Source organism: Labrus mixtus, chromosome 5 (genome assembly GCF_963584025.1).
Source record: "Labrus mixtus chromosome 5, fLabMix1.1, whole genome shotgun sequence".
In the NCBI taxonomy this organism is placed as follows: domain Eukaryota; kingdom Metazoa; phylum Chordata; class Actinopteri; order Labriformes; family Labridae; genus Labrus; species Labrus mixtus.
The window spans coordinates 18,815,067-18,828,784 of NC_083616.1; the positions used below are offsets into that span (position 1 = coordinate 18,815,067).

The 13,718-nt window shown below is 39.1% G+C and overlaps 1 protein-coding gene across 1 annotated transcript in view; it reads left to right on the forward strand.

Moving 5' to 3' along the window:
* ksr2 (kinase suppressor of ras 2) overlaps window positions 1-13,718 on the forward strand; it is a 93,477-nt gene that overhangs the window by 38,592 nt on the left and 41,167 nt on the right. Inside the window, exon 6 of the mRNA XM_061038380.1 lies at window positions 12,519-12,691. Coding sequence (XP_060894363.1) covers window positions 12,519-12,691 — 173 coding nt within the window. The remainder of the gene's footprint in view (window positions 1-12,518; window positions 12,692-13,718) is intronic.

Genomic DNA, 13,718 nt, shown 5'->3' on the forward strand with positions numbered 1-13,718 from the left:
TGCCCCTTTCTGACACAGCCGAGAGATATGCATATTCATTCTCTGAGCTCTCTTTCCAACATTTGGTATATTCATCCTTCATTCTCAGACCTTTAAATTAAACATCAAAATAAAAGTCAAAAAAGATATAATGAAAATCAATTTAAATATTTGGGAAATGTCAAAGTTCCTTGCCAGAAGAAACAGAATTTACCTAAATGAGGAACTTAAGTAGGAATTACTGCATCTTGTTGTGTTCCTGTTTCCCCATAAAGAGCTCTACTGATAATAGAAGTAAGTTTCATAATAGTTCCATACAAATAATTTTGGAGCTACGCATCCAAAGTTTACTCACACAATCGACTTGAAGAAGCAGGCTGGTCTTGTAGCTCTGCTGTGTCAGGTTCATATAACTGTTAGATAATAGTGGGCAAGGCCTGAGTGACGTCACCAATTGGTTACTGAAAGGGGCTTTGTAAGCTGGTCAATGGCAGTAGCCAGGTTGGATATGCTGTCTCAACCTAACTTTAGTCAACCTAACACCAGGCTATAAGAGCTTGAGCTGAGTAGGGTCTAAAGCCTCCTGACAAACGGCTACATCGCTCCCGCCCGTCAGTCAGGTCAGCTACGCACCTAGTTATGAAGAACTCTTCAACTTCATATTATCTGAATGGATGATTAAAAAAAAAGGTGCATTTCAAGAGGTGTTTTGTAAGAAAGTACAGTTTGTGCTGATGAAGACATGAGTTTATCAGAACAAATTAGTTTTTGTTTTTTTAACCAGGCTGTAAACGTGTTTATTTCTGCTGTAAAGCTGGCTTCTTTGACTGGAGTGTGTATGTGACTTCTTGGACTTCTGCAGCCAGCCTCAGGTGGACACTCGATGAACTACAGGTTTTTTAAAAATCTGCAATGGCTTCATTTACAACACCGGAGGTTTTGGCTCGGACATGTTGCTACCGTATATTACTCTTCTTCGTGTGTTATGTTGTGTCTTCTTCTTCATTTGTTGTTTTGTTGGACTGGTGAGTGAATGCTGCTCTTTGTGACTGCCTGTTGTCTCCACTCAGATGTATTTGTTGTGTGACTGCATGCACCGAACTGTGACGGTTTAGGACGAATTCAAGTGCTGTTACAAACCTATAGTTGGTCATGTTCAGGGCTACAATAATCCTTCATTCATCATGGTAGTCCTTAGGTTAAAATTCACCATGCTTGTTGAAGGAAAATTAAGACTTTCTTACAAAACACCTCTTGAAGTGAGCTCAAATTGTCTATATCTAACAATGTGGGAGGAAAAATACTTTGAGGCCTTTAATAGCTCTTCTGCATGTTAACTGTTTTACTTTGGAAACATGAGAGCAACAGAACCCAGCCTCACTTCAACTGAATTTCTAGACAGGAGTGTGACAGTTTTTTAAGCTCTCTTGATTTTCCTTCCTTCTATATCTCTCCCCCTCTCTCCTCATTTTTTTTTTTTCCCCTGTGCCCTTTTCAAAGTGTAGAGGCTCTTTTGGCTGGAGTGTCAATTAATGAACCTTGTTGTCTATGTAAATGAGCGGTAACATGCATGTGTGGAAAAGGCTAAGTGAGTTTTCAGTCTGTTACAGCCCCACTTGGCACATCACACCAGGATCGTTCTGGAAAAGTGGGCGTGTTTGTTTCTCCACGCTCTCTTGTCTCGCCTTCCTCTCCGCCTTTAGAAACGGTATTATCATATAGTTAATGCCACCTTATGAGACTTTCACAGCTTTTTGAATGTTAAGCACTTTCTTATTGAATTTGATGTTTGCTAATAAATCACATGGCGCCAGGAGGTTGGCATGATTCACCCTCTGCTTCTCTCGGGGTAATTCTAGCATGCAAAACTCAGGGGAAGAGAATTTGCATCTATTTCATGACTAATTTATCTGTTTGCTTTCACGGGCACTGCTGTACACATCGTATATCTCTCTTTTTCTATCTGTTTCCTTCTCTTTCTTCCCCCCTCCCTCTCATTATCAGTCTCTTTTGAGAGTCTGCCAATGTGCTATTCTACAGTCATCCGTAACTTCTACCAATTGAGATAGAAAATACATTTTTTATTGGAATTTGTTTTCTCGGTGGTGCGGAGTGAACTCTGATGAGGAGCAGCTCCGAGAGAGAATTCACTGAAGGGCAGCTTTGAGCTGGTACAAACTTGTGTAAGAAAAAAAGTTTACCCCACTGGATTGAACCTGATGTCAAACGTAAATTGAGTTTCAGTTTGTTTTTTTTTTTTTTTTACAATAACAAACAACACGGATCCCAGTTTAAAATAGGTATTTATGGCGTTTTTTAATCAGTTAAAAGTATATTTTTTTCATGTTAGTAGTTTTTATAGTGGGATTTGTACCACATTAAAGCTAATATAATCAGATATCTTTACGCAGAATCTATAGGCTGCTTTTTATTTGTGGTACAAGTGATTGACCGATCATGTGTCAGCAGGTTTGTGCTGAAGGAAAACAGTCCATCCAATTGCTGTAATCCAATCTTGTAACCCTTCAGCTGTTGTCTAAGGATGATTATGTTTTTTTTTTATCAATTCTAGGAATTAAGATTCAGTCATTGTCAAACAATGCTATATCCTCTGGGAGCGATATATGGCTTCTGATGTAGCCAGCAAACTACAAAGGACTGTTGCTACCATGACTTCCTTTTAAGCAATTGTCTGTTCGTTGCATTTGTTTACAGTTCAACAAGAAACAGAAGAGGCTAGAATAAGGTTGTTGTTGAGACACAGCATCTAGAGTGGATTGTTCTTTTGCATTCAGATATCTGTCAAGAGACATTCATTAGAGCTAAATTGTCATTAGATGACTGCCGAAAGGGTTCTGGGGTTGCGATACAGCCTTTTATGTTTCACACCTGTTGCTCTGAAAATAGAGCACAGCCAACGTTCACTAAAAAAGGCAGAAGCTAATACTTGTCGGACTTTAAATTAAACTGGAATATGCATTCTTATGAAGAATCTGTTAATGAAAATATATATTTGCTCATGCTCTTTAAACCAGTTCTACATGAAAGTCCAGCCAACAGTCCACTCATAAAGGCCCGTCTCTCCGTACCGACTCCATTCTCACATCTCAAGTTGCCCGTCAGACTGCAATCAAAGACCAACAAGCAGAAAAGACAGTTGCGGCTTGGGTATTATTTGTTTATTATTCAAAATGTGGTTGGGTACGACAAACACCAAAAAAATTTGTCAGGCCCAATACTTGATAGCAATTTGACTTTTTACATTTTACAAGTCAAATTATTTAGGTATGAGCAAAGATATGATTGTGATTTTAATCTTAATTTTCAAAGTATGGTTGTAGTAATAATAACCATGTGCTTGAACAACATATAAAATAAAGAGCAAAATAAAAAAATGTACACACAAGATTGAAGCAATCCATGGTTTTCAAAACCCTCAGAGCCTGAATTGATTTCACTTGCCATTGATTGACTCTGATCCCTTCTAATGATACGGAGTACAAAAACATGAACAATGACATATTGAGAGGAAGAGAACCGATAATTTGCCCCTTCTTTTATTGATGAGGCTCTGTCATTTACCTTTAAGTTCTGTGAGAAGTTAAAAAGTAGCAAGAAAAGTAGCTGTGGTGAAAAAAAAAACCTGTGTAAAGATGATTTTAATTTACAAGGTCTTCCAGGTTACGTTCCAAAAAAAACAAAAAACATAGAATAACAGAGCTTGTGCGCGCTCATGTCCAGTTGAAGTTAAAGTTGACTTTGTTGGAAAACTGTTGTTACATTATGCAAAACATTTATTCAGTCAATAATACAGAAGTTTAGTTTAATTTGAAAAACTTGACAACCTGGTTTAATCTCATGTATTTCATGAATGTAGCTGGTTGTATCATTCTTCATCAATCAAACAGGAGCAAACGCAGGACCCGTTAGAGGTCTGGAACCAGGCTGATCAGGTACTGTTGATGGTTACCTGCACTTTGGTTCACCTTACACACTGATGTAGAGCTAGGATTAATCTATTGACTAAAACACGCATGCTGTCCTTTGCTGTAGTAAATTAACATTTAAAAGTCATTTTTTGTCATGTATTATCCTTCTTCCTAAGAAATATATTTCTTTTAATTTGGTGTAAAACTCTGATTTCTTGATTGAATTTTGTCACCATTTCTTATTTATAATTTGATGCCTTTGTGTTTTACTGCTTCTTTGATATTCACACAGCTGCCATTTTCCCGTGACGTCACACACAGGATTTAACAAAGACAATAGATACTAAAAAAAAAAAGACTTTTCAAGTTGTAGTTTTTTTGCCAAAGATACGGTGGCTGTAGTACAGTGCAAGGACGATGCTGGTGGTCTTAACGTCCACCATTGTGGATAAAAACCGTAATGAAGTATCCGTATCGTTTAAGAGAAAAAAGACTGATTTCCTTTGTGATCTTTGCAAAGTCACTATCCTACTTGTAAAATATGTTTCATCCATTTCAAACAGACTTCACATTGCTTGAACTTCCCAACCTGAATATGGTCTATTGTGTATAGCCTTTCCCTGTTTCTGTGGCAGTTATTCCTAAACTCTGTGCATGTACTCCTAGTGTTTTTGTGTAGTTATTTGATTTGGGTATTTGATCTTTGCCAGCACCCCGTAGACTCCTACACCTGAACGCTTAAGCAACATTTTTCTTGGTTGTTAATATACAATGATAAATGGGTCAAGAGGTCAAGTACACCAGCCGTGCCTAAATGCAGGAACTCTGTGACTCTACTCAGTCGACTAAAATGACTCCTCACTGGTGCTGAGCTTTGTTTCATGGAGCGATCTGTAATTGGAAGACACATTTATTGCCGTTGACTGTGAAGATAAATACTGATGAGCGTTCTTGGAAAATTCAGCCGGCGTCAAATTGATGTCGCTGCTCCCCAGACGATCCCCTGATAAACAGATCCACCTCTCCCTGGGACACACACGTAGTCGCATTAGCCAGTCCCCTTTGACCCCGGAGGATTATTGGTCCCGCATGCTCTGCTATGTTGCACATTCACTGTGTCGTTACGTTTGTCAGCGCAGCGACATAATGCACGAGAGGGAGGAGGAAGCAGAGCTTTTATGTTGGGCTGAGGAGGAATGTGAGTGTGTATCTTCTTTTCTCCTCCAACAAAAGCTCATCCATGTTAATCAAGGCTTCGGCCCCTTTGCCATTAATGACAAGACAGGTGAGAGGTGGTGTCAACTCCAGCTCCTTAACAGCCGGACACTGCCATACTTCTCTACCCATCCATCGGCTATAATGAGCGCTCATCCAGGCCTCCGTCAGCGCCTCAGAAATTGGAGTCATGATTATGAATTTATATGAGTATTTAGGAGCAGGGGTTTGAGAAAATGCCACTGTGTGCTGGTGGAGAACGGATTTATGAGGCTGATGTTTTTTTTTCATGGGTGATTTGTTGATATGTGGGTGCTAGTTAGGGTGAAAAGCAGGGTTGGCCCGGGTGATTAGAAATTAACTCTTCCAAGGCACAAAAAAATCTTTTGAAGTTTTTGAAAAAAATGTACCCAGTGCATCCTTACCTAGCTGCAGAGCAATCTGCTTTGACACCTTGGTCTGTGCTCATGTTTATTCTTGAAGTTTTTGGTAATTTGAGGGGTCTACAGACACTGTTTAAAATCCCCTGAATGGCTCAGGCTCATCAGGGCTCTTTATTACCAAACATGTTTATATTGTGATTATAAAGCCAGAAGTTTATAACTGGGACAACGCTAACGAAGGAGGAGAGACAGACACAGAGCACATGGTAGGGTTTCCATGAATGTTAAATATTCTAGCCCTTAGACCAATGTAAGCTATAGCCCACTGCTGTTGACAGAAAATCTGCAATCTTCTCTCCAGTTCTTGCTGGAAAAAAAAGTACTTGTTTGGATCATGTGTCCACAAACTTTTCTCACCCAGACTTATTTACCCTGCTGCTTTTTCAACATTTTGCTAAATGAAACTTAATTTGGATCATAGGAGATCATCAATATCCTTTAGTGAATAATTTGTAATTTTCTTGTTTCCTTGTGTTTGCACGTTTGAGATTATCTGTGAAGTTTCACTCTGTGTGTATGATGCAACACAATTTTCTCTATCCTTAGGATTATACTCTTGCAGCGTGAGCTCTGCTTTTTTGTGGAAATCTTGTTTCACCAGAATTAAATGTATGAATACCATGTTTCTCAGCATAATAATTCAAGTGAAATGTATGGCTGCCTTAAAGGAATATCTAACAGATAATTCAAAGTGTTAAAATAATATCAAACAAAGCTCTGCCAGCTGAAACAGGCCATATTGACGGCTGCCATCTGATTTATCAAACAGTTAAATATGACTGTTCCGATGTCCAATAAACCGTAAAGGGACTTATTACCGTCGTTCATCATTCAGGCCATTAAGAAGAGCCTTTCATCTTGGCGTTTCCCTCTGATGTTAGAGTCAAGACAGATAATATCTGCTTCAGGTTCCACATTGTCTCTGGCCGTCCTCCTTCTTTTCAGACTCTTTGTGATTTACAGCTCTGCCCGTGCTTCAAAACTACCACTTAACCCGAACGGCTGCAGGCCAGAGCGCTGTTTTCGCTTCCAGTGCCGCTGCGTTAATGCCCAGATTACAGAATAAATGGTTTGAGCTATGGTTTCATTTTGTCTGAATTGAGAAAATAAATTCTCATTTAATCCGATGCTGGGGAAAAAGAAATACACACAGCAAGGCACACACACACACGCGCAAACACACACATCTCCCATGCTCATAGCGCTGTGTGTGTGTGTAAGGAAAGGAGACTAGAAAATGACAAACCTCAACACTGTAAGGAGTACACTGATTGTTCATTTAAAAAGGCTGCATTTCTACATTTGACCTACAAAAAGATTCAATTCAATTTAATAAAAGTTACAGATTAAAACTGGCATGTTCTGAATTTATACATTTGGAATCTAGCTCACACATTCATTATCCATGGTTCCTCTGACACATAAAGACTGTCAAATACATCTGAACTACGACCCGTTAAGAATGAAACCCCTCTAACAGACCAAACAAAACGATGTAACGAAAGAGCATCTTGAAATATCCTTCAACTCAGTAAGTTTCAATGCAATTGGAGACCGTCTTGATTGGACTGTTCAGGGTGCAGGGGCTTCAAAAATGGACACAAATTCACAGCTAATGTTCACAAGCCACTAATATATAGAAACGAGGACATCCTCTATGGCACTGCAATGTGGTTTTCTTTTTCAAACAGAGAAGACACCCGCGACCAGTGTCCTCCTGTAGTATTCATTAAAAACAACGTGAACTATGAAATGAAGCAATACTGCATAACTGATAGCAATGTATCGTAAATTGAAACACGAGTTCATCTTCATCTAATGCATTTCTGTTACTTCTTCATGTGGATTATATGCATCAGATTACTAAAAATGTTTGTGTTTTGCTGACCAAAAACTCTTTCTTGAGAAAGGGAAGAAAATAGATACTCTCACAATTCAACCTTAATTCACACATTTGCCATGTAACTCATTGGACAACACAGTGTTTGTCTACGTTCAAAGGAGATTTGCGTCACTTCTATGTGGCATCCCACTAATTCTTGAAGGTAAATGTTTTCAATCAAAGTATCTCTTTTCCAATACAGCAAAATGAATCTTCTTTCTAACAATGTCACAAAGCATATCATTCTGTTTTGGTTATGGGCAGCAGGTATCACCATGAATCCTGCTGGACCTGGGTGGGATTTAAGTTGTTTCTGTAAAATCTCTTATAATATAGTGTGAATTTTCTTCATCCAGGAAGCAACAATGCCCCGGCAGTTCCTAAGAATGTGTGCTAATGAGGCAGGTCCTTGTCCACACCTATCACAGTAGGAGCAAGAAAGATCCTGTGTAATACTTTGAATGTTACTTTGAATGAAATAACTTCGACATGGAAAATATGCACACACTATACAAAAATAGACTCTGAGACTAGCTGACATGCGAGATTCATGTGGAATCCACCAGGCTGTAACATCTTGCTACATGCTACTGTCAACATAGTGTTCTATGTTGTTTCCGTGCGAAGCTATAAAGCTGACCAAACTTAATCTGCATTTTATGCCCACGTCAACATTAGCATGCCATTGCACATGAAAACAGCCTGTAAGAATAAAACTATTTTAACCAGACGGACTGTGCAGCGTCCAGGAGAAGCTACTGAAGACTGTGTCACATGTGTCACAGTCCGCCTTCCTGTCATCTCCTCACTCCCCACTCACTGGTCCCAAACCACTGGTCTCCCTCGTCATGTGGTCATCAGCTTCCCTGCCCCCTTTGTGCCTCTCATATTCTGTCTCTCTCATAGACTCTCCCTCCCTTCTGAGTCTCCCCTTTTTCACCATGGGTGTCTTGCTGTCTCTTCAGTATCATTTTCAGCTTTCTATGTACTACCCCCCCCGACACACACACACACACACACACACACACACACACACACACACACATACAAATGTGAGGGAGAGGGAGATGCTGAAAGACAAGATAACAAGACAGGGAAGTAGGAGGGAAATAGTTTTTTTTTTTTTAACTTGTGTGTGTTTTCATCATCCAAACATCTCATCAGGTTATCAGCAGGTGTTGTCATGGTGAGGCATCAAAAGATATGAAATGGAAATCATCAGGCACTCGATCATATATGTTTATGAACTTGCTGTCATTTTTAGTTGTGATGTCTGACACAGTGTGTTAGTGTTTAACGTCAATTCTACGAAGATCTCTTGGTACAGAGGTTAAGACTCAAGTCAGCACCCCCCTGACAAACAAACATAACATTTAGTCAAGGCAACAAGCAAGTATGACAGTGTGGCTAAAATCATGCTGGCTATAGCAGTGACAGTCCATCACCCACGATACCTCATGGTACCTCTTTTCCTTAGTTTGCACACTACACTGACTCCCTTGCATACATTCTTTAGATTCTGATTACTGAGAAAATTCAGAGATAATGATGAGTGGATATATTTGTGTTCATGTGTAAGGTGAGGGATGGGTTTCATCTACCAAAGGGGGGTCCTGCAGAAAGAGCTTTAATCCATCTTTGACATTTTAGAAAATGTTTTAAACTTTGTAATTAAGAAATGAAAATACCTCAAATATTGTTAGCTACTTTGCAGTAGCTTCCTTTTTAGATGAAGTTCGGCGTTGGCTTACTAACTTGCCTCAGGAATGAAAAATAAAAAGCCCATCTGGGGTGTCATACAGACACCTTTTATTCAACTCAGGCTTGACACCGCAGACATCTGAAGGCAAGACAACCTGCTTCGGATGAAACCGCTCAACGAGCTCAGAGCAGTTCTCTGTCATAATCATTATTCTAGCCACCTTTACTTAATTTTCCACCAACTTTATTAAGTAGCAGTCGCTGCCAGAGATATTATTCCACAGCTTTATTTGCATAAAAAGCAACAGGGTGCTTTTCTGGCCATATGGGCCTCAGCGGAGCTATTTGCAAATTGCTGAGGGAGAAAGTAGAGGTGTACAGATGGAATCCTGCGAGTGATTTACTTTCTTCGATGGACACAAGTATTAATTAGACAGTTTGATTGTTTTGCACCATCATAGCATCTTATGCCACTTGAATAATGAGTTACTGCTTGTAAGGGAGAAAGCTGTGCAGTATTCATGACCTTTTCAAAAGAGCCTCTTGATGTAGAAATGTAAAGCTGATATGTCACTTAAAGGATCGCTGCTTGTAAGTACACTCCTGTGTCCTTGATCTAATGCAACTTGAACTTGAAGGTGTCACTGTAATTTGTGTGTTTCTGAAGGATAGAGGAATTGGATGTTGAAGGTGTGGGCATATGAATATACTGTATGTACATATATGTATGAACTTCAGTCCTATTCAGTCCAATGAAACTTGAAATAAAGTTTTGATCCCAACTCTTGGCTTTCAAAGTTTTGGCGTTGGAAAATGTAGAAGATTGAGATGTTAACATGTGAAAAATGTACTTTTAAGCTGCATTTTACTCTTCACACCAAACAATTAGATGTCCTCTGACACACTTGAAAGTTTAAAACAAAGTCAAAGACTATTCTTTACAGATAAAGTAAAGAGAAAACAGAGTATCATCTGCTTACATGTTGACTTTTGGTTTCTTATTTAATGCAAATTGGCCATAGATTGCACTCTCCTTCTCTTCAATTCAGATTTAATGGAACTCTGTAAGAGGAAGGAATGGAAGGAAGTATGTATGAGAAGTCAGCAAATTAGCATGTGATAAAGGTGACACAATATATAATTAAATCGCTTCAATACCTCAAGAGGAAATGTCTGAAGTCAAAATAACACTGTTAAAGAAAAATGTTGGTGGTCTTGTTTACTTACTATGGAAGACCTGGCAGGATAAAAGACTAAAAAATGCTTCTTGAATTGTGACACAAACATGCGATGATTTCCATCTGTGAGACATGCGTCGTGACTAGACCAGATCAAAGGACAACTCTTCCATTCACACCTTCACCGATTCCTCGACACCTGACAAGTCACACGCCTCCTTTCTCTTTCTGTATCGTGAATTCTTGAAGTTCCTCTTTCTTTGAACTTTTTTTTTTTGAGCCGAGTAGAAAAAGGTATCTGAATAGATGCTTTAACAACTGTGAAGTTGACAGTCTCCCCCCCTCGCCTCCACCTGTTTGCCTTCAGCGACGGCCTTTTTTCTGAACTGAAATTGGGAATCCTCTCCTTTCTCTCCACATTCATTTTCGCTTTCCCCTCGACTGAACATTTACCAATCATTTGGGAAGTGGAAAAAAGGCGTGTATACAGGGTGTTGAATGCTTTAATTTAGATTCAGATGGCATAAAGTGGGCTAATCGGAATAGCTGACAAAAGCTCTATGACGGAGAAGTGATAACCTGCGGGCCGCTTCCTTATTGCAGGAGATTGGAGTAAAGTGCTCCGTTGGTTTACGGGTCTAATTGCATGACTCAGTGTGTGGGGGGAGACTGACACTACAGGAAAAAATCAAGTGAGATTTAAAACTTAATGAGTTTTATTTTGCATTAAAAGTCACAGCAACAGTTTTTAGAAGTCTGTTTTGTGATGGATAGACGTTCTGATTTGCACTCAAGGGATTGGCCTCTGTCTGGACTTTTAGTAATGTATTAACCTTTTGTTTGCCTTTTTGTAAATTGAATTCAGTTCTCTCTTGTTCTTCTTCGCAGTACAAAGTCTTTGTTTCTTGTCTTTCCTCACTCTTTGTGCATCTCTTTGAGCGGTCCTTCACTGTCTACATGGTGTCGAGACTCAGTCTGGGTTTTTTCGTAAAAACCTTGCATGTCACTCGATTCTGCTTAGCCTGAGGATAAAATGTCGCTTCATTTGTTTTAAAGGGAGGTATATTTTAGTATCTCAGCATGAATATTTGTATACATGAACACCTGAGGTTAGTTTATGTGTTCCCGTGGGTTTGCTTCCTGGGGCGTTGTCGCAACCAAAGTTCCAACTACATCCAGCTTTGGACTGAATTCAAGTTCAGTTTAGTATGGCAATGAAATATTCATTAAGCTCGCTGGTCACTTAACTAATGTTTCAGGACAATGTCTCCTATACAGGTCCCCTAGTAAATCTTTTGAGCTAAAAGTGAAAAAAAAAAAGTCCGATTTGATGATATCTATTTATTTTGATAGAAAAGTTGAATGACTTGACTTGCCAAGTTAGATTTTCTTAGCAGTTGGGAGAGTCAGAACAAACCTTTTTAGATTTTTCCTACGGAATAAGAAAATAAATCAACTGAAGGCGCAGTCTGTCATCGGATTCTTTCCAGGAGTTACGTTGCAATACTGATATTGTGTCTGACTTTTCTTGGTCCACCGTTTTGCTTTCTTTTATCAGCCAGAGGGATGTTCATACCTCTCTGTGAGCCTGTGAGTCGCATTCATCTGTTGGATATACAGCACTGTACAGTTTGTGTAGGTGGAGAGAATAATAAAAATGATGGTGACTGGTATGAGCAGGGGATAGGAGGGGGGGGGTTATTAAAAGTCATAGCACTTATTCAAAATGCATAATGTCTTTCTGCATTGCATTATGGTCTCAGTATGTGGCGTACAGTGGGTGGATGAAATATTACTTCTGTGATGTTATGACTGAAGTTTTTGCGTCTCGACAACACCAGTAAAGTCAGGTGGTTAACGCTGATGTTTCAGATGATGCACATGAACTGTTGATATGCTTGGATTTCTCTTCTGTTTTGCATTTAAATGTATTTTTACCCAAATATTCCTGACAATCCATCATACATTTACTGAGATATTTCTCTTAAAGCCCCAAAATGTCAACATCATATTGGCACTAGAATAAGAGAAAGTTCATAGAATTCATTCTATAAATTTAAGAGCAGATTCAAGTATCAACATTTTTACCTGTCCAAGATAAAGCTCCATAGAGTTCCATTAATCAAGTTAGCTATTTGGCCGCTCTTCTTCCAATCTCATTTTTTTTCTTCTATTGTTTTGTTTCCCTCAGAGCCAAGAAGAAGACCAAGCCCTTGAACCTTAAGATCCACAGCAGCGTGGGCAGCTGTGAGAATCTGCCCACGCAGCGCTCGCCCCTGTACTCCGAACGATCCCTGCGATCCTTCTTCTTCCCCTCCTTCATCCCTTCCACACCTCCAGTCCACGCTGAAACACCCTCTGCAAGTAAGTCAGCTCTTCTTTTTTTAATCAGCTCACACTCTATCTTTTATGAACTGTGATTTTTTAATAACTTTCATATATCTCTCTTTTATAATCTAATACCTTTTGACTTCCGCTTATTTAGTTCTTGGGAAAGGGGCCCATTTCTTGGATCGCCATTCCGGTCTGTGCTTGGTTTAGTGCAAGCTTGGGCTGAAAAATGAAATAGGGTAATTTTTCAAACAAAACGTGTCCCTATAAGAGAAAGAAGTTTGAACCTGTGAACTATTGGAGTGATTTGTCTCACTTTAGTCCTAATATTTATAACAAACGTTTCACCTTCTGTTCAACTTTTTGTGCTAACGTCCATAATTACATTTCTTCCCCATTAAGAATATACTTAAATACAGCTCTGTTTGAAAATACAACAAACAGACAATTAGGCCGCGTGTAATGACCGGAGGTGGTGTGTTGCTGCACATTAGCAGCCTTATTGACTGATGCATTACAATCATGCCGCGGAAGCCATTAGACTGAGGAGGAGACGAGGAATCATGGAGGTGATGTCGAGGAGACAAGTGATGGATGCCGGTCACTCAGCATTGTGAATAGTTATAGACCTCGTACACAGTGATGTGGGGAAGATAAGTGCACATAAGTTGGTGGAGGCATGACATGGAATAATCACAGACTATATTCACTGGAGACCAGAGAAATACTTGAATTACAAAGAACACATGTTTGGATGGTAGGCACATCTGCAGACTTTCTAATGTGTGTTAAGAATGTAGGCGTAAATATATTTAATGTTTGGTTATAAACATAGTGAAAAAGTTTTAAAAGTTTAAAAGTGTGATTATTGGCTTATGTTTATAAATCATACTGAATATATATATACAGTATAATCCATAAAAAAAACTTGTTTACATCAATAAATCTCTCTGGCTGTTTATCCTTCTTCATTAAAATAGTTTCTTTATGTTTTAGTTATGTTGCTTATAATGTAAGATGTATATTTGGGCCATTGTCTTTCTTTAACTTGGACAGTGGA